This window comes from Bolinopsis microptera, chromosome 6, assembly GCF_026151205.1.
Source record: "Bolinopsis microptera isolate Bmic1 chromosome 6, MBARI_Bmic_1.0, whole genome shotgun sequence".
In the NCBI taxonomy this organism is placed as follows: domain Eukaryota; kingdom Metazoa; phylum Ctenophora; class Tentaculata; order Lobata; family Bolinopsidae; genus Bolinopsis; species Bolinopsis microptera.
In genome coordinates, this window is record NC_087077.1 from 2116013 (window position 1) to 2137577 (window position 21565).

At 39.0% G+C, this 21565-nt stretch overlaps 2 protein-coding genes across 2 annotated transcripts in view; both read right to left on the reverse strand.

The window, feature by feature from the left end:
* Positions 1-130: 130 nt before the first annotated feature.
* Positions 131-21565, reverse strand: part of LOC134817617 (proliferating cell nuclear antigen-like) — a 93722-nt gene continuing 72287 nt past the window's right edge. Inside the window, exon 2 of the mRNA XM_063826848.1 lies at positions 131-1392. Coding sequence (XP_063682918.1) covers positions 590-1378 — 789 coding nt within the window. The 5' untranslated portion in view covers positions 1379-1392 and the 3' untranslated portion in view covers positions 131-589. The remainder of the gene's footprint in view (positions 1393-21565) is intronic.
* On the reverse strand, positions 17300-18707 carry LOC134816895 (uncharacterized). Its single transcript, XM_063825899.1, has 5 exons — positions 18644-18707; positions 18367-18418; positions 17979-18139; positions 17643-17716; positions 17300-17471 (listed from the first exon to the last, which is right to left on the reverse strand). Exons 1-5 carry the CDS (start codon positions 18686-18688, stop codon positions 17300-17302), a joined length of 504 nt encoding a protein of 167 aa, XP_063681969.1. The 5' UTR covers positions 18689-18707.

Genomic DNA, 21565 nt, shown 5'->3' on the forward strand with positions numbered 1-21565 from the left:
ATATGAAGGAAAGAAAATTATAAGTATCTTGTGCCATGCTGGTTGGAAATTTTAACATTTCTTTTGAAAATTTGTAATAAAATGAAAAAGACAGAGGGAAATCATTGGGACGCAAATAAGACACCATAACTGGAGAGTAATGATTTCTCATTTCAAATATTATCAAGAACTAATAATTGAAAATTACATAAACAATTATTGCAGATAAATACTACAATTTAACACTGTCAACACTTCAATGATGTTAAGCGATCCAAGATCAAGATTGAATTATATCTTAATTGGGACAGCTGGAGACAATAAAACTTGTTAAAAATGGTAAAAATTAGTTAAAACCTAGGCTGTCATTAGCCCTGATAGAAACATAAATTATCTAAAAATGGAAATAAAAATTTCGAGAACATAATTAAATCCACTTGAGCCTTCTGATGTTATTATATAAAGGTGAAAACTTCTCAGTTATTTTAATTGATAAGTTAATTTCATATTTTGATTGAATTCAAATAGTGTGCAGTTCTGAAGGTTTTTCATTCAAATACAATATAATAGGTTAAAAAATTGTCCTTTACCTGCCATGCCAAGAATTACTTTATGCAGCTTCATCCTCGTCAGTGACTTTAGGAGCAAGGAAGTAACGGATATTACCGAAGTCGGCAATATCGTACTGGACCACCAGAGGAGAATCGTTCCTAAGAGTGAGTTTCACGAGTGGGCTAAGGGGAGCACCTCTGCAGAAATAGTGGAGATATTTGAATGCGAAAGTCAGGGCTACCGGGTTATCCATCTCGATCTGAACTTTTTCTTCCTCTTTTTCGCTGTTGGTTTCAAGGAGAGTAATAGTTCCAGCTCCAAGGTCTCCGGAAGCGTTGAACGTCACGGAGTTCTTGATAACAGCTATCGTTACAGCATCTCCAAAGGCAGAGAGATCACGGCAGATTCTTTGGAACTCAGCAGAAGGCATGGTAATCATAGCATCGTAGCCATCATCAGTCAAAGCAAGATGTTCAGAATCAATCTGCATAAGCTTGACAGTGAACTCAGATGTTCGTTCCTGGTTTGGGCTTTCGAATGTGAAGGTTACAGAATCACCAGGATCATCTTTGTATTCCATCTTGAGAGAATCGTCGTTATTACAGCACTTCATAACCTTGATCATGGTGGCCAGCTGGATGCCCATGACACAGTTAAGATCACATCTGTACTCTTCAAACCCACTGCTCTGCAGTAACACGCTCACTAAACTTACGTGAGAGTTATCCATGGCTTGCAGAGACATACCCTCGGCGGAGAGATCCCAGTTCGCATTGACAACTAAATCCTTTAGGGCTTCTAGAATCTTCTTCATGAGACCTCCTTGTGGTAAACGTGCTTCGAACATCTTGACGAATTTTTCTAAACAAAAAAAGTGTCAAGATTAGCGTTACTTTTGAAAACTAAATAACTAGTTACTAGGAATCTAATTATTGTATTATTATGCCATAAAATATGCACGTACAATTTATTATTCGTGTGTATTGAGCTATTGCTATGAACAACTATAAATGTGGATAATGAAAAAGTTGAGGATAGAAATCAAATAAATGATGCAACGGTTTTACTTCTAATGTTTAGGTCACGGAGGCACTTCCAGTATTAAAATTAAAATGGCTGGACTTTTCAACCGCAGCATTTGTGCCTGGCCATAAGTGATATCATCGGCAAATCAATTTGGCAGTGGATAGATGGATGAGAAAGATTGTTGAGAACTGACATTCATGATCAGTCAAAGTATTAAATTGTTAGTCGTCGAGAGTTCCGTTTTAGGTAAATTCAAGTTAGCCAGTAATTTAGTAGTTAGAAAGTAATTCGCAATTATACTGATTAAAAATGGGATTTCAACGACTTCTTCGATTCATGTATAACAATATAAAGTAAGCGCCCATGAAAACATATTTCTTCAATTCATGTCAAACAAAGAAAACGGGATGACGAACGTATCGACGGTAGAATTGTAGAATAACGAAAACGGCCATATTGGATTTCGATTTTCTCCCTCCGCGCCGTAAGATGTAAACGCCTGCGGAGTCAGTTCATTGGTTGCGCGCAGCAATCACATTGCACATACAACATAGAACATATATTGTGTTTTGTCTCACGTACGTCAATCAAATTCTTGTAGTAGATGAAGCTGTTATGAGAAAATATTACACTTTTCTGCTCGAGCCCTGGGACTTCTTTTGGGGTTCTTATATGAGTGTACTAAACCAGTGGCGTAACGAAGGGCCCCGCCGACGCGCGCCGAGTTGGACTCGTCGACGGTCTTAATAAATGGAACAAATATTTTACGAGTATCAACCGTTATAATGTTAGGGGGCACCAAATCATCGTTTGAATGTGGGACAATTTCGAAAATTTAACTAAAGTACTAGCAAAACTGCGCGTTTTGCTCTACATACAAACTTTTTTAAAGACTTTACCGGCAACCGGCGTATCTTCTAAAAATAAAATCACCTAATTTGTTCAATTTAAGGGAGGGGCACCAAAAGGGGAGGGGTGCCAACAGGGGGCGCTTTTTCGGCGGGGGCGCCAACAGGCAACGTTACGCCACTGTACTGAACACTCTGACGGTATCGGGAACCTTCTATAAGAGCCTTCAGGACACAGGAAGACTATAGTGCAAAGAAACTGCTGCTAACTGCTGCTCACTGCTGCTCACTGCTGCTCACTGCTGCTAACTGCTGCTAACTGCTGCCAACTGCTGCCAACTGCTGCCAACTGCTGCCACCTGCTGCCACCTGCTGCCAACTGCTGCTCACTGCTGCTATAACTGCTGCTAGTTAGCAGCAGTTTCTTTGCACTATTGTCCTCCTATGAGGGGCTCTTACTAAATCGCTCGCCCAAAAATTTCACGTGACTTTGGTTTTTTTGGTTTTGCAGCCGTACAAAACGGTTTTACATAAACCCTAATCCCAACCCTAACCCTAACCATAACCCCGAAGCTATCCATAATCTTAACCACAACCCTAACCCTAACCCGAGCCCTAATGCCTAAATAATCGAATTCACGTTTTACTAGCCTGTCACGTGACCAAAACGGTTTTTTGCCCATAACTCTCCAGGGAAGCATTTTAACCCTACGTCATGGAGGGTGATTCGGAATCAGCGTCCAAAAATACACCGATCTAGATCACTTTCATGCCTAAAGGGCCTTTTCACAAGAATTTTCTTAAAATTTGGGCGACCGATTTAGTAGGAGCGCCTGTGAGGAGCTGTGTTGTCAGTTGTGAGCACTTGGCTGCCAAAACTTCGGTCATCGAAAAACACCGGAATATAGGTGCAAGGTATGTAACCTACAAATCCGCGCGTCGGGTTCAGAGTTACTGGGCCGCGCTCAGCCTGTCATTCCGCCTAATCTCTATTTACCAACATTAAAGCCTGGGGTCCTCAGGTAAGTTCAGAGTTGGACTTTTAAACGGTTTAATTATTTGAAACATTCTAACCCGACCCTACGTTATGGGGGGGGGGGGGGGGGGGGTTATTCGGAATCAGCGTCCAAAAATACACCGATCTAGATCACTTTCATGCCTAATGGGCCTTTTCACAAGAATTTTCTTAAAATTTGGGCGAACGATTTAGTAGGAGCGTTGCTTCGCAAAGCAACGATCGACGATGCAAAGCAAAAATGCTAGTTTGCGCGGCGAAGTCCTCCAACACCCGTTAAGATATCCACTATAAAACTAATTATAATTCGTAGGTTTACAACCTACTAGGACGCGCGCCGAGTTCCAATATATGGAGCAGATATTTTACAAGTATCACCTGTTAAGTAATAATATACAATAATAGCTAGTAAAAGGGTCGCAATAAGATTTCGACCATTCTGTGAACATTTGTAAATGCTGATTTCCAATTTATTGGTAACTATATATAGTCAAGGTGCACAAATTTGTATTTCAAATTTGTATACCATATACTATCCTAGCTATCTTCACGAATACTTTGAAACCAAAACTGATAATGGAATAGTAAAACAAAATTTTTTAGTAAAACAAAATTTTTATTTACCACAAAACAATCAATACATATTTAATATTATTATACATTTACAAATAAATCTAAATTTAAATTCAGCTATATACACAATACACAGCCCGCCGCGCAGACAGCCACACATTGCTGAGAGATTCTCAGGTGCAGATGTAAGCGCCGCGCGCGCGAGGTTTGTTATCTTGTATCTTACAATTACATGTCACGATATATTATTAATTATCAGAGAATTTTAGAAGCAAAATAATAATTGCATATTGGGAAAATTTCGGTCGTTAACGCAGTATAGGGCGTGGACACTGCAATGCTAATAACGGAAAATTTTGAGGCACGAGTTTCATTCAGCTACCCAATTTATATGTGACATGTACTTGTATTAAATTCAGATAAATGTTAGTAGCAATCGACGCCAACATTGTGCAACTGTAAACTGCAAAATTTTAACGTCGATTATCATTAAATCACATCTCGCAAGTTACTAATTCTTTGCACTATATATGTTACGTTACCTGAGGACCCCAGGCTTTAATGTTGGTAAACAACCGAATAGAGATTAGGCGGAATGACAGGCTGAGCGCGGCCCAGTAACCACTATCTTGTCAGGAATACTTATCATTGTGCCCCTCAGGGTTGCCTTCTCCCCTTAATTATGTTGACTTTGAAATTATCTACATAATATACAAACGATACATGTTATGTAGATTAATGTAGATTATGGTTATTGTTAAATGAACTCCATTCCACAAATTTCCTTAGTTTACATTTTATGTTTAACTTCAAGTTCAAGTAATTCCAAACATAAATTACTGGTAATGTCCAAATTCATCGATGGTAAATACGTCAAAAAATCGCCTGTAAATACGCCGTATTCAAAAATTCTAAGAAATACGTGAAATAGGCAAAATTTGGCGCTTAAATTCTTTGATGGTAAAATTTCTCAAAATACGCGCGTATCTCTTTCGAAATACGTGATTACAGATTAGTGATATTTGCGCGTGCGTCGCTGGCCCAGTGGTATATCAATATAGCAATACTGACAGTCGTTTTGGAGACTTCACGGTGCTCGAATGAAAACGCTGCAGCGACTTGCTATTCTTATGCTGAACTGCAACCAATCAGTCGGTCTGCTGCAGAGCAGAGCTTCTCAGGTTATAAAGCAGTTATGCCTCCCTCGAGGAATAGACTTTCAACCGAGACCCAGTTCCAGTGCATTTTTATCTATTACAATATTCGCAGACTAAGATCACAAGTCTCTCTTGCTTGAATTTTGAAACCGGTTACCGGATTAACACGGACTTCCCAGTGGCATAAGTTTAAAAAGTGACTAGGAATCCAGCCTGGAAAGAAAAAACGGCTATAATAAACTTTTAAAACGGCTATAATAAATTTTTCGGCCGGATGACGATTTCATTTCACCTTGCTAGTTATATTACAGAGGTATTTTTAGTTATTCATTAGTTATTCATAATTGCCAAAAAGTATGGGAAAAAATGATCCTATCCGAGTCTCGAACTCGCAATCTGCTGATATGGAGCTAGCGTATTAACCAATTAGGCCACGATTCCATATACTGTAATGTAATATTCATATATAGATCTTCGCGCGTTACTGCAACTTAATTTGAAATACGTAATTTATCATCGGGAAATACGTATGCGTAGTACCTACGCGTAGTCTCCCCAAAACGCATTTACCATCCTTGGTCCAAAAACCCCGACTCAGTCCGCGGACTACTTATGCCTTGATGGTAAATCATATGAGTGGTATCTTGTATGCAATTATTTACGACTATTATTAATTAACATGCTGATTGATCAGAGTCACATCTGATGACTTCATTGAAAATGAAAGGGCTGATGACTTCAGTGAAAGAGCTGGTGACCTAGCGAAAGTGCTGGGGATGAGAAAGACCATAAACCAGGGATTCCTTCGGGAGCATGTAAGATTGTATCAAAAGTTTGTTCGCCAATGGGGTGTGTCTGGGTGTCAAAGATCTTCAAGGTGGGTGCTACTTGTGATAAACTCTAGAAGGATGGGGTGGTAATACTCGGTCTGGCCGCCTGGAAGCCCATAGAATTCCAGTTCAGAAACCGAGCGAGGAGGTGCGGCTACTGATGAAAGGCCTCCTTCAAGTTCATTTGCAGGTTAGAAACGAAATCTGGGTACCTACCCTCGCACAAGATTATTCTCAATTTGGTGTCGTAGATGTAAATTACTTACGACTATGATTAATTGACATGCTGATTGCTACCATATCCTGTACCTCATACGAACTTGTATTAACGGGTGATACTCGTAAAATATCTGTTCCATATGTCGACGAGTCCAACTCGGCGCGCGTCCTGGTAGGTTGTAAACCTACAAAACTTGTAAAGCCAAAGGGACATGGAATTAAACGAAACCAGTACACTGTCAACAATAGCTGCAACAGGTGAGTGAGCGATAATTTATTTAAGGCGGATTTTTTCCCCTAAAAGGTACACTACATGAATTTTTTTAAACATTTAAAAGATTTTCCTTTTTGACTGCCATAAAATTCTTTCAAGCCAAACCACCTGTAGTTGTAATGTTGTGGAAGCAAATCAAACACATAAATAATACGTCATTTTAAAATACATAAGTAAACAACACATTTAAAAGGTTAATTGCTGATTAAAAACAATATCTGCCCTCGTGGCATCTGGCCCAACACCAGTGTTTCCCTGCTGGACAAGCTCTATGCTCCGGCGAGGGAGCTCTCTTCTCCAGCTCCTTCACTTCCTCTGTCTGCAGTGAAGGAGCTGGCCACCCACTACAGGACCTACTGGTCTTGAGACATCTATCAGGACACCAAGTTTTGCAGATAGGAGGGGCACGTTTCTCCATCTTCAGTCCGGAGACCACAGCAAGAGTAATACAAACAAGTAGGATCAGCTTCATTGTAAAATTGTAGTTAAACGTTATGAGTTTATCTCCGGTCAAGTCATATTTATAGTCTCGATCGTACATCTACGTGGCTTGAGTTCGGATAATTGATTAACTCAATCTGTATTGTTACTCAGATGGCACCATTAATAAGAATAAGAAAAAAACCATAAAATAGAGGAAAAAACGTGTTATCAAAATTTAATCATTGTTCATTGTTGCCCATGTGCAATGGGATACAAAAACTTTGCCTTTGTCCAACTCATATAGTTTTAAGCGCAAGTTTGGAAAGTTGTTGAATTTAATACCTGAAGCCGATAATTCAATCTGACTTGTTTAGATCACAGTACCGGCCCACTGCACAGGTGGCCATTTAGGAAATCTTGAGGTTAAGTGTCTCCCACGTACGCGATTTTCAAACAGCGCCTATTTAATCGAACACTATATTCAGAGTTTTGAGTAATAAATAAGGAAATTTTTTGAGGTATTAAATAAACCGTATCAGCACTCAGCGTGTTTTAAGTACCGTATCACATTACTTTATCATTGCAGAAAAATCAAATGTTTAATAAGCTTTTCCTCAGTATGTACTATGTATGATATTGATAAACTAAATTTCCAGACAAGTTTATTATAAGAATTACGTACCCATTACACGTCCCTCTGCGGATAATTTTCTAGGATATGGAGTGAATTATCCGCACACTTCATCACTCTAACGTTAAGTTATTCGAGGAGTCTTAACCGTCCGGGATCATCCTTGGTCCAGAGAGAAATACTGTATTACATTATCATGACATTGCTGATCAGTGATATCAGTGATATCAGTGATATCAGTGATATCAGTGATATCAGTGATATAAGTGATGATCAGTGATATCAGTGAAGACGTTGAGAGAGAGCTATCTCTAGTGTTATTCTTATCTTCTGTTGGATTCTCTCCGCCTTCATCTTAGGAGAGATATTAGTGAGAATATGCTGATGATAATTATTAATCTGTAGATTACGTATTTATGAACAATTAATTTTACCAAAACCCATAATCATGGGTAGAGTGGACCGCTGCCAGTGGCTCTCTTTCCCAAACAAAAGGAAATGATATTAATTTGATTGACCGTTCTCAAATGCAAAATGATACCGAGAATGAAATCGGTCGCTCGCTTTTCCCATTCATTCACGGCTTACGAATTGTAATAATTTTCGATTGATCACATGTCAATCAGATGCTGTAAAAATCTCTTTGGGTTGCGTTCGGGTCGATACCTAGTATTTCGGGGTAAGGGTGGTAGTTATCACTTATTGCATTAGCTGAAGTTTATTGAATCTTTATTGCCGAGTACAGCTGCCTTTGGGTAGTTCTTCTTAATCTATTACAATTGTAAATGAATGGGAAAAGCGAGCGACCGATTTCATTCTCGGTATCATTTTGCATTTGAGAACGGTCAATCAAATTAATATCATTTCCTTTTGTTTGGGAAAGAGAGCCACTGGCAGCGGTCCACTCTACCCATGATTATGGGTTTTGGTAAAATATCATCTCTTTTTGATTATAATGTCAGGGTACTTTATAAAGTCGAAATATAAACTGATATCTTCATTATAATAAGGAGGAAGTTTCAACGATTTCGAAATTTTTCCTTTAAAAACATTTCCTTGTGTTTAGGTAAGCATATCGGTCCATCACTGACTGAATATACCACTTAATACTCATTCAAGTTGACATTAAATTCATATATAATGACATTAAACTGTCGTGGCAAAGCAGAATTTGTTGGAAATCACGAATGAGCAAAATTCTCACCTTTCGCACGTGCAAACTTTGAGCGGACGTTGCATGCGCATCCAATATTGAATCGCCGTAAATTTTTGCATGTGATTGTTTTATATATAGCTTGATAAGCATGCAAAGTTTCAAAGTATTTCAAGAAGAACTGTAATCACAACGGCACTCTAAAGTTGACAGAAAATGACGAAAACAGCAATTTTCAGTGATTTTAGCAATTTTCTATCAATTTGGGCGTGTCCCCACGTGTGCATCTTTTCGATTTTCAACTTTAAAACTAGCCTAATGCACAATTTATACCTATAGGAAGCAGAACTGAGCTCCACAACCCAAGGCATGGCCCAACACCAAAGAATACTAAATCGCAAAATTGACGTTTTTATAAAATAATTCTTCAAAAAAGCACAAACTTTAATGACAAATATCTTTATGAAGGAGCAAGCTAGAAAAACTTTCCGGTAGATTTTCAGAATGCTTGAACAATTATCTAAGGTGAAAATTTCCTCAGATTTTGAATAAAATTACTCCTTAATGGGTTAAAATTAATTTTAAAAGTTATTACTTTGTCAAAAATCAAGTTTTAAAAACGGTTAACTTGATGACGTCATCAAGGGGTGTTTATGACGTCAAATAAATTTTTTATACAATGTAAACTAAAGTGTAAACAATTATTTGCAAGACCTGTGGTCGGAAATGGCTGTATCTTTTATACTTTTGAATCTATGGACACTTAAATACAGGCTACAATTGACTGGCAAAGCGTCTATCCCTGAATATATATATCTGTATATCTGTATTTGACCAAAACCCATAATCATGGGTAGAGTGTACCGCTGCCAGTGTCTCTCTTTTCCAAACAAAAGGAAATGATATTAATTTGAGGAACCGTCCGCTAATGCAAATTAATACCGAGAATGAAATCGGTCGCTCGCTTTTTCAAATCAATAAGCTTTATTACAATTCGTAAGCCGTGATCGAATGGAAAAAGCGAGCGACCGATTTCATTCTCGGTATTAATTTGCATTAGCGGACGGTTCCTCAAATTAATATCATTTCCTTTTGTTTGGAAAAGAGAGACACTGGCAGCGGTACACTCTACCCATGATTATGGGTTTTGGTCAAATATCATCTCTTTTTTATTATAATGTCAGGATAATTTACACAGTCGAAACTTCATTAACAAGGAGGTAATTTCGACGATTTCGAAATTCTGCCTTTGAAAACGTTTCCTTGTGTTTAGTTAGGTATATCTGTCGATAACCGACTGAATATGGCACTTTTTACTCATTCAAGTTGGCATTAAATTCATATATAATGCCATTTAAATATCGTGGAAAGCAGAATATATTCGAAATCACGAATGAGCAAAATTCTCACCTTTCGCACGCGCAAACTTTGAGCGGACGTTGCGTGCGCATACAATATTGAATCACCGTAAATTTTTGCATAGTGGTATTTAATATATAGTTTGATAAGCATGCAAAGTTTCAGAAGATTTCAAAAAGAACTTGGATCACAACGGGACTCCAAAGTTGATAAAAATCGTGAAAATCAAAATTTTTAGTAATTTTAGCTATTTTAAATCAATTTGGGCGTGTCCCCACGTGTGCAACTTTTCGATTTTTAACTTTAAAACTAGCCTATAACACAATTTACACCTTTAAGAAGCAAAATTGAGCTCCACAACCCAAGGGATGGCCCAACACCAGAGAATACTAATTCACAACTTTTGTGTTTTTATAAAATTATTCTTCAAAAAAGCACTAACTTCAATAGCAAATATCTTTATGAAGGAGCAAGGTAGGAAACTATTCCGGTAGATTTTCGGAATGCTTGAACAATTATCTAAGATGAAAATGTCCTCAGATTTTGAATAAAATTACTCCTTAATAGTGTAAAATCGATTTGAAAAGTTGTTACTTTGTCAAAAATCAAGTTTTAAAAACACTTAATTTGATGACGTCATCAAGTGATGATGATGACGTTAAATTATTTTTCAATACAATGTAAACTAAAGCTTAAACGATTATCTTTAAAACCTGTGGTTCAAGATGACTGTATCGTTTATACTTTCGAATCTACGGACACTTAAATGTAGGCTACAATTGACTGCAAAAAGCGTCTATACATACATATATATCTTCACGACAATCTGTTGTAAAACAGGGGTTCCAGAAAACCCACTTCGCGATACTCCTGAAACATGAAATTTTTTTTACAGTCGATTTGGACAAGGTCTAGACGCCCTGCAAAGTTTCAGATCTCTAACTCAATTTTAACATGGTTTTTAAGGCACCTGAATATGGCGATTTTGGGTTTTTTACCTAATTTCGTATAACATGCTGGCGCGTATTTTGCGCAAATTTCTTAAAAACCTCCATATAACTATTTCTTATTCCTGTCATCTCTAACATTGAATTAGAATGTTTTGAACTTAAATGTACCTGCTGAACTACTTTCGATGAGTCTTAATGCCTGGAAAACAATAAAGGGGATATAATAGTATAGGGGGTAAATAGTATTGTGAATATAAGGGCGACGGTAATGCTTGCCAGCATTGTGATGTATATGTCCCGACAATCTGTCGTAAAACAGGGGTTCTAGAAAACCCATTTCCCGATGCTCCTGAAACCTGAAACTTTTTTTGCAGTCAATTTGGTCAACGTCTAGACGCCCTGAAAAATTTCAGATCTCTAACTCAATTTTAACATGGTTTTTAGGGCACCTGAATATGGCGATTTTGGGTTTTTTACCGAATTTCGTATAACAGTGCTGGCGAGTATTTTATGCAAATTTCTTAAAAATCTGAACATAACTATTCTTATTCCTGTCCTCTTTGACATCAAATTAGAATGTTTTGAACTAAAAATAAATCTGCTGAACGACTTCCGATGAGTCTTAATGCCTGGAAAACTCCTGCCGGAGGCGGCGGCCTTCGGCCGCCGCCTCCGGCCGGAGTGCACGCTTCGCGTGCACAAAAGAGGCTTGTAACGTGTACCAAAGGGGGTATAATAGTAAAAGGGGTATCATAGTAAAGGGGGTATAATAGTAAAGGGGGTATAATAGTAAATGGGGAACATAGTATACCCACAATAAATGCAACGGTCGTGCTTGCCAGCACTGTGACTTATAATTCCTTGATTAAAGAAGTAGAACTGCAGAAAATTAATGACCGCCCTGTAAATTAATGAGCCAGCACAAATATAAAGTAGGCCCTAAAGGTGAGCGGAGGTATAAAATATGTAGTTAGCGGAGGTATCACAAACTACAAGTGCGGGGAAACAGCACAAACTACAAGTGCTAACTGCTAGTGAGGGGAAACAGCACAAACTACAAGTGCTAACTGCTAGTGCGGGGAAACAGAACAAACTACAAGTGCTAACTGCTAGTGCGGGGAAACAGAACAAACTACAAGTGCTAACTGCTAGTGCGGGGAAACAGCACAAACTACAAGACGTGCTAACTGCTAGTGCGGGGAAACAGCACAAACTTCAAGTGCTAACTGCTAGTGCGGGGAAACAGCACAAACTACAAGTGCTAACTGCTAGTGCGGGGAAACAGAACAAACTACAAGTGCTAGTGCGGGGAAACAGCACAAACTACAAGTGCTAACTGCTAGTGCGGGGAAACAGCACAAACTACAAGTGCTAACTGCTAGTGCGGGGAAACAGCACAAACTACAAGTGCTAGTGCGGGGAAACAGCACAAACTACAAGTGCTAGTGCGGGGAAACAGCACAAACTACAAGTGCGGGGAAACAGAACAAACTACAAGTGCTAACTGCTAGTGCGGGGAAACAGCACAAACTACAAGTGCTAACTGCTAGTGCGGGGAAACAGAACAAACTACAAGTGCTAACTGCTAGTGCGGGGAAACAGCACAAACTACAAGTGCTAACTGCTAGTGCGGGGAAACAGCACAAACTACAAGTGCTAACTGCTAGTGCGGGGAAACAGAACAAACTACAAGTGCTAACTGCTAGTGCGGGGAAACAGAACAAACTACAAGTGCTAACTGCTAGTGCGGGGAAACAGAACAAACTACAAGTGCTAACTGCTAGTGCGGGGAAACAGCACAAACTACAAGTGCTAACTGCTAGTGCGGGGAAACAGAACAAACTACAAGTGCTAACTGCTAGTGCGGGGAAACAGAACAAACTACAAGTGCTAACTGCTAGTGCGGGGAAACAGCACAAACTACAAGTGCTAACTGCTAGTGCGGGGAAACAGCACAAACTACAAGTGCTAACTGCTAGTGCGGGGAAACAGAACAAACTACAAGTGCTAGTGCGGGGAAACAGCACAAACTACAAGTGCTAACTGCTAGTGCGGGGAAACAGAACAAACTACAAGTGCTAGTGCGGGGAAACAGCACAAACTACAAGTGCTAACTGCTAGTGCGGGGAAACAGCACAAACTACAAGTGCTAACTGCTAGTGCGGGGAAACAGAACAAACTACAAGTGCTAGTGCGGGGAAACAGCACAAACTACAAGTGCTAGTGCGGGGAAACAGCACAAACTACAAGTGCGGGGAAACAGAACAAACTACAAGTGCGGGGAAACAGCACAAACTACAAGTGCTAGTGCGGGGAAACAGCACAAACTACAAGTGCGGGGAAACAGAACAAACTACAAGTGCTAACTGCTAGTGCGGGGAAACAGCACAAACTACAAGTGCTAACTGCTAGTGCGGGGAAACAGAACAAACTACAAGTGCTAACTGCTAGTGCGGGGAAACAGCACAAACTACAAGTGCTAACTGCTAGTGCGGGGAAACAGCACAAACTACAAGTGCTAACTGCTAGTGCGGGGAAACAGAACAAACTACAAGTGCTAACTACAAGTGCGGGGAAACAGAACAAACTACAAGTGCTAACTGCTAGTGCGGGGAAACAGCACAAACTACAAGTGCTAACTGCTAGTGCGGGGAAACAGCACAAACTACAAGTGCTAACTGCTAGTGCGGGGAAACAGCACAAAGATCTAGAACCTCTGGAGAATCATGCAAATTAACATTATTATTAACTAGAACATTAGTCTCCCAGAATCTCCACAGTTAGACGTCTACTAAAGCTAGGACAACAAAGTGAGTGCAGAATGCAAATTGCAAATGAACCTTGAAAATATCTTTGTGTTATAACAAAGGAGTGTAATGAAGTGTACTCTTAGTCGTTGTGACATAGACCTTGTGTAACGTGTATAAAGTGGCGAGTTTGTGAGTAACGTGTTTAAAGTGGTGAGTTTTTGTGAGTAACGTGTCCTCAAAACCCTTTTAACTCATTATCGTTACTAGCAGGAGCCAGGAACCCGTATAATATAACCCTAAACGGTGTCAAGACCCAAGATACTAAAATAATTATTACCTATTTAATTGGCGTTTTTGACACCACTTGGGGGTCCAAATTTTCGGCTCTAAAATCATTATTCCTTGGCCAATTTTTTATTTTTTCATGCTGATTTGGAGGCCATTAAAGCATTTGACCCAGCCAAAAAAATTTCAGTTGTATATCTTTTACTGTTTTTGCGGAAAGTCGCGTTAAAGTTGATGCCGTGGTGTCAGTAAAATGGCACGGATATATATCGTCTCGCTTTATATATAGTAAGATGTGACAAAGTTAGCCTAGAGGATGAGACGATTATCCTAACCATCAAGGGTTTGTGTAATTTCATAGTGTGACAAAGTCAATTACACTGTGCCTTTTAATAGGGTCACTTATATTTACCAATATCCTCAAACTCAAATGAACATATATATAAATACATTATACAGCATATTATGACCTACTATATAATCATGTGCTGTGATGGGTTACGAAAAAAAGTGTTACATTATCAAATTAAGACACTATTCAACATGTCTGACACAGTGCAATTTAAGTAAACCCTAAAACAAACAGCTGGAAACTGTACACACAAACATATTTGCATACCACTCATTGAGGAGCGTGGAGAGATGAGTGCCTATATATGACGTCACAGCGCAATATCTAATTATGGCTCTAACTTATGATAGGAACAAAATAGGAGTTCGAGACTTTTAGAATTTGTTCTTGTCATAGTTACAGTCAAGTTATCAAAGAATTAAAGATGGTTAGTGGGAGGTTCGCACCCCTTTAGGGGGGGGGGGGGGGGGGGGCCAATGGGTATTTTTTTGTGAAACTTGGTTTCGAGATAGCAGTTGACCAACAAACTAGGACCAGTGACCGAACTTTTGAGGGGATCCCGGACCCCAACCGTCAAACGGTGCCCGCGGGGCAGCCACGCCCATATTTGGTCCAAATTAGGCCCAATTTAGCCAAATACCCTGAACATGCCCCATACCCATATTTTATGTACTTTACTTGTAGCTAGTGGTCTCCTGAACTCGTATATGAAATTTCATCAAGGTTGGACAAAAAATGACTGAGTTATGAGCAAAAAACCATTTGCCCATATTTGGTCATACGCACCAAATTTGGTAGATTTCGTCCCATAAATTGGGCAAATATCAATATTTTTGAATGAAACTTACTTTATATGAAAGGTAAGCCTAAACTACGTATTCTCTGTGTAAGTTATAGCTTTATATCTGTTTAAATGTGGATACTAAGGCGACAAAACCACGAATTCCGCGAATATCTCGGTTCGCGATATTCGCGGAATTGATTTCATTAAAATTGTAACAACTCAATCAGTTTTCAAAATTTTTGTATGAAATTTTCGGAATCGACTCGAAATTGCATTTCGACCTTATTTTGAGAACGAATTTTTGATTCCAAAATTTTATTACAAAAATTGAGAATTTGGCTGCCAAATTTTTTTTTGCGATTTCGAGTTGATTCCGAAAATTTCATGCAAAAATTTTGAAAATTGATTGAGTTGTTAAAATTTTAATAAAATAAATTCCGCGAATATCGCGAACCGAGATATGGGCAATTTAGTTCATTTTTTGTGGTTTTGTCGCCTTAGTACAGTATCCACATTTAAACAGATATAAAGCTATAACTTACGGAGAATCTGTAGTTTAGGCTTACCTTTCATATAAAGTAAGTTTCATTCAAAAATATTGATATTTGCCCAATTTATGGGATGAAATCTACCAAATTTGGTGCGTATGCCCAAATATGGGCAAATGGTTTTTTGCTCATAACTCAGTCATCTTTTGTCCAATCTTGATGAAATTTCATATACGAGTTCAAGAGACCACTAGCTACAAGTAGAGCACCATAAACCTGGGTTTTGGTCATGTTCAGGGTATTTGGCTAAATAGGGCCTAATTTGGACCAAATATGGGCGTGGCTGCCCCGCGGGTACCGTTTGGCGGTTGGGGTCCGGGACCCCCTCAAAAGTTCAGTCACTGGTCCTAGTTTGTTAGCCAACTGCTATCTCGAAATCAAGTTTCACAAAAAAAATATCCAATCCCCCCCCCCCCCCGGCCCCCCCCCCCCCTTAATCATGAAATCTTAATTCATTACAAATGGTAAATATTCTGTCAAATAACCACATTTTTAAAAATTAACGATTAAAAATGTCTCATGTATATAACAATAAATGCAAGTAAGCAGTAAGCACGCCGTAAATAATAAATGTTGCTTTATATTTTTTCTTCGCGAATTGGATCAGTTGATTCTTTGCAAATTATCTTAACAATAGCTTCTGATGTGTTGGCTTCAGGCGAAAAGTCTACTTCTTTCAAATACGGTTCGTAATCGGGAGAATCGTACAGTCTATAGCTTAGAACTAGCAGCAGGGTCGAGAAGAATATTGCCACAAAATTTGTCCAAACTGCAGGAGGAGTTGAAAATATATTAAAATAAATTGCAGCATTTTTGGACAGCTACAAAGAATGCATTTGAAATTACGAACTATTCAAATTTAGGATTAACTTTTCTGGGTGGTAAACTAACTTAAACTCACTTGTAATTCGAATTTTATTTTTCAAAATCAGCGACTTTTTACCATCAACCTCTGCGTAATACGAAGGGATAGCGTTTTCAGAATAGGACGCGATAGTGCTCAGAATAGTGTAGAGAAACTTAGAGATAAATATCATGCCTTTAAAGGCAAGGAACTTTCCAGTTGTCTTGTACTTGCTCAACACTGGGTATCCTGAAATACAATACTTTCCGTTATCAAGTTGTTATCAACGATATTGCAAGCAAAACTTGCGAATTATCACAGTGCTGGCAAGCACGCCGTTGACTTCTATACATCCTTTACTATTATACCCTTTTGTTTGGGAAAGGGAAACACTGGCAACGGTCCACTTTACCCAATTTTGGGTTTTCGTTCAAAATGACCAATAAGGTATTTACCAGATTTGTATACAACAATAAGACCCCACATGGCGAAAAGAAACGAGACGATTGAGAGCATATTAGTGACCATCCCTGCTATACTATCGGGCTTGTATTGACACTCAAAGATCCTTACAGTTCGAAGAAACTGAAGGATGGTTTGAAAGATAATCGTCACAACAATTCCAATACGTAGCCGAAACACGGTCAACCTGAAAAATGAAGATTCATATGCACCAAAGTTTTTTGATGCGTAGCTATGGCATATAATTGATTAATATTATAACTACTAGTAAAAGCACAAGTGCTGCTATTTTATAAACGGTTCGTACTCAGTTGCCGGAGCAGGTTTAAGGAAACGTAGACAACAGCAGCAGGGTGCAACTGCTAGGATGAATTTATCCGTCCCGTCTATAAAGTCGTTCAGTCGTAACAACCCGCACATGTTCTCGTAGAAAAACAAAATGCAGAAAACTTCGAATCTGCGGTATATCCAGTTTGAACAGATCATAGCATTAACATTAAACAAGTTCATTAAATGTCAGATATGAGAAAAGACGCGAGGAGGATTAGGATTCCTCGGACTACATTTAATCAATTCCTTCTGTATATTATATTAATTTAAACTTTAAATGATTGACTCGCTAACTGACGTATTGGCAATTGAGTGCAGATATTCTGAGCTCCTCATTGAGAACAAACCAGCGAAACTTGTTACTCCAAATACCTACAGAGTGCAGAGGAGGATTATTTTATATTAATCTGAATGTTTAATGTAAAGTATGACTATAAAGGCCACTGGCCAGGCGATGAAATGAAATTTGGAAATAAGTGGACGAAAAATCTTGATGAAATGACATAGGTAAGCAATTTTGTGGATTTTCAAACTAAATGAAACTTGTTATTCAAAGTGGCGTCATTCCGACAATCCGACAAATACGTTTACCAGTCATTTAAACCGTTATTCCTATCATTCTCTTACGGCTTACCCCGAAAGAAGCGACTATCATCATTGATCTGAAAGCAGGCATGTAAGTAGCACCCTCCAGGAACTTAAGCTGGCGTCTCCAAGCTATGACGCTCACAACCGCATTCCCAACAATAATTAGCGCACCAATAATTAGCAGGGGGAAGTATTCGGGCGGTGGATCTGAAATATTGATATTTATTATGTGGAAGAATGCATGTTTTAGTCTAAACTAAGCCTAATATCGATAAGATTATAACACTTCGTTCATTAAATTACTGATCAAACAATTTTCAATTTATTGATTGATATGACACCAGTTACTTTCTTCACCGAATCTTCGGTCGGAGTTTTATAAAAAAGTAAAGCTAAGCCTCATCTTCCTCAAGTAATCGACAATTCTTTCTTACACTGGAGAAGTAAACTTAAGGTTGGTACTCCTTCGTAGTAGCCCGCACAGTTCTGAAATATTAATATTGATGAACATTTTCAGAAAGGAGTGGATTTAAATTGGGCTGATACTTGTAGCGCGATGCACTACTGGGCCGCTAGATCGGCGAGATGCACCACTGGGCCTCGCCGAGCTGTGAAGGATTGACATCGTGAATCAAGGCTGATACTTGACAAAAACGATCAGAAATATTTCTCAGATAATCTCAAATGTAAGACTGTAGCTTAGTTACTTACGTTAGGATCTAGTGGATCATTGCTAGTAGTTACCATAGTAACCATTCCAAAAGTCTAATTCAGATCCACACTCTCTTTACTTATAATATTCGAATACTTGAGTAATTAATTAATTAAGTTATTAGAGTAATCAAGTTAATATCACAAAGCAGTATACTGTAAAGAGTATCCGAACCACTGAAAATAATGACATTACTACAGGCACAGCTACTATAGTAATTATACTACTACTACTACTACTACTAATGACACTAATATAAGTGAACATGGTACATACTACAGGTAGGGACTAGAAGTAGAAGTGCTGAGAAACGGTGAACAAATCTAAACAGCGCCAACAACTTACAAATAGTACTAAAAGTACAAATTGGCAGGATATGTTAATTTAACACTGAACTCCAAGATGTGTCACATTTCATCCTATCATTTTACAACTTATAGTGTTAAGTACATGAAGATACACCCTGTAGCTGTATATTCATGTTGATGTACAAAAACTGTCAGCACTATATTAACAAGTACAATAAAACCCCGATTTACCGCGCCACAATTTACAGCAAACTAAAGTCTAAACCCCGATTTACCGCGCTACAATTTACAGCAAACTAAACCCCGATTTACCGCGCCACAATTTACAGCAAACTAAACCCCGATTTACCGCGCCACAATTTACAGCAAACTAAACCCCGATTTACCGCGCCACAATTTACAGCAAACTAAACCCCGATTTACCGCGCCACAATTTACAGCAAACTAGACTAAACCCCGATTTCCGATTAACAGGTGCTTATGATAAAACAACGTTTTATAAAAACACCATTTTATTTAAATCGTACAATAGTACAAATGTGACTGAGAAGCTTTCATCCTCGAATTTTCGTTTTTTCTATATTATGATATAATCGTTACCAACTTAATATAAGGATTAAGTTTTGGAGCTTAGACCATGTAATGACCATGTAATGACCATAGGACCAGTGAAGTTCAAATTTATAAAATTTAAGGGTTTGAGCCAGGTGGGATTAGTTATGTAAAATGTAGCAACACATTTTCTGACGGTAAAACATTTTTACCATCGTACTACAAAATTAAAAGCGAAAACGAATTAATAATACATAATATTAAGTGAACGATGTTGACAGATGATACGCGTCTAAATTTCTTCGAAATATGATATCTTATGCGATGTAGCGCGCCGGGTCAGTTTATTAACTCATTAACAATGTACAAAAACGACGTCGATGAAAAAATTAAATTAAGCGTTCATGTGAAGGACTGCCTCACATTGAATCATATTAATACTGTTCAAATTGCACCGAAGTTGAGTGACTGAACAATGAACAGGCCGTACTCCGTATTACAAGTACAAAGGTCCAAGATCAAGTTTCACTGTGAGCAACAAAAACTGTGGCTGATGATCTGTGAAGTAACGTCATATGAAACTGAAAGGGACATCTGTTCGCTTCATATTCTATTGCTCGCAAACCACTTGATTCACGATGTCAATCCTTCGCATCTCGCCGATCTGCATACGATAAGAATTATTTGATGCGCGGCGCGACCCAGTAGTGCATCGCGCTACAAGCAAACCACTTGAAAGTAGAACTATATTACGGAAAAAGTTAAAAGACAACACGTGTGCTGAATCAGAATGCGCGTATTATTCTTGGCACCATAATTTGGCCTTGTTAGAATTTTGAAACTGTGCCCAGGCCCCAGAAATGGTTCTGTAACTCAGTTTCAAAGTTGGAAAGTGTATTTAAGCTAGAGTGTGGGCTTTGTAGGGGGGGAGGGAGAGGGGGGGGGGGTCAAGAATTTGCAAATTTAAAGTTGCAAACTTTTATTTGGCCCAGATTGAAACTTTTCGCAATAACTTAAAATCTACATTGTCTCGAGTTATCCCGGAAGGAAAAGTTATTTTTACGAGGCGAAAATGGTGCTGTTGCAGAGATTGGATCGGAATGGACTCACGATTGATTGTATGAGAAGATTATCTGCAGATCGAAAGGCCAATTAGGGATCCGGATGGAGAAATATTACCCGCCGAAGTTGTATAATATTAATACAAAATATATAATGACGCAGTCGACGCAGACTAATCCTTTTGGATGGAGATTTCGCCATATAACATGTAAAATGTATGAACATGTTGCAAGAAACTGGAAGTCTATCTTTTTTACTTTCAACTTTCGCCTTCGGAGATAGGCCCCGATCATCACGTTGCACGTGGTATGACCGTATAAGGAAGTTAGTTTAATTATTTCTCGTCAGGGGTAGGGTTTTAGCATATGCTTTTGTTAAGGATTTGGTTAGAGTTAGGATTGGGATCAGATTAGACGGTTAGGGTTTCAAATAGTAGTTCAGGACTTGTAGCCGCCCCCAGTAAGCGCAGGAGGGTCAACCTGAAAAGAACATTGCTTGACCCTCCTGCCCCACCGCATGGATCAGGAGGTTCATTTCAGAAACAGTGCTTGACCCTCCTGCCCCACCGCATGGATCAGGAGGTTCATTTCAGAAACAGTGCTTGACCCTCCTGCCCCACCACATGGATCAGGAGGTTCATTTCAGAAAAAACAGTGCTTGACCCTCCTGCCCCACCACATGGATTACGGGGGTCACCCACAAAAACAGTGCTTGACCCTCCTGCCCCACCACATGGATTACGGGGGTCACCCACAAGACCATGTGCGCTGCACTTATTTCTACATCGCGCGCGATACGTGTGTGCGTGATTACATGAAATATTACCGCGCCCTACGCCAAGTAGACGAAAAGCGTGGTCGAAGAGCGAGAGTCGGTACAATAAATAAAACGAGAGTTGGTACATTTAACTGGCATTTTTTAACCGTGGTACAATCAGAATTGAATACAGCCGACACAGGATGAGGGGGGGGGGGGGGCAATGACTACTGATGGAGACTT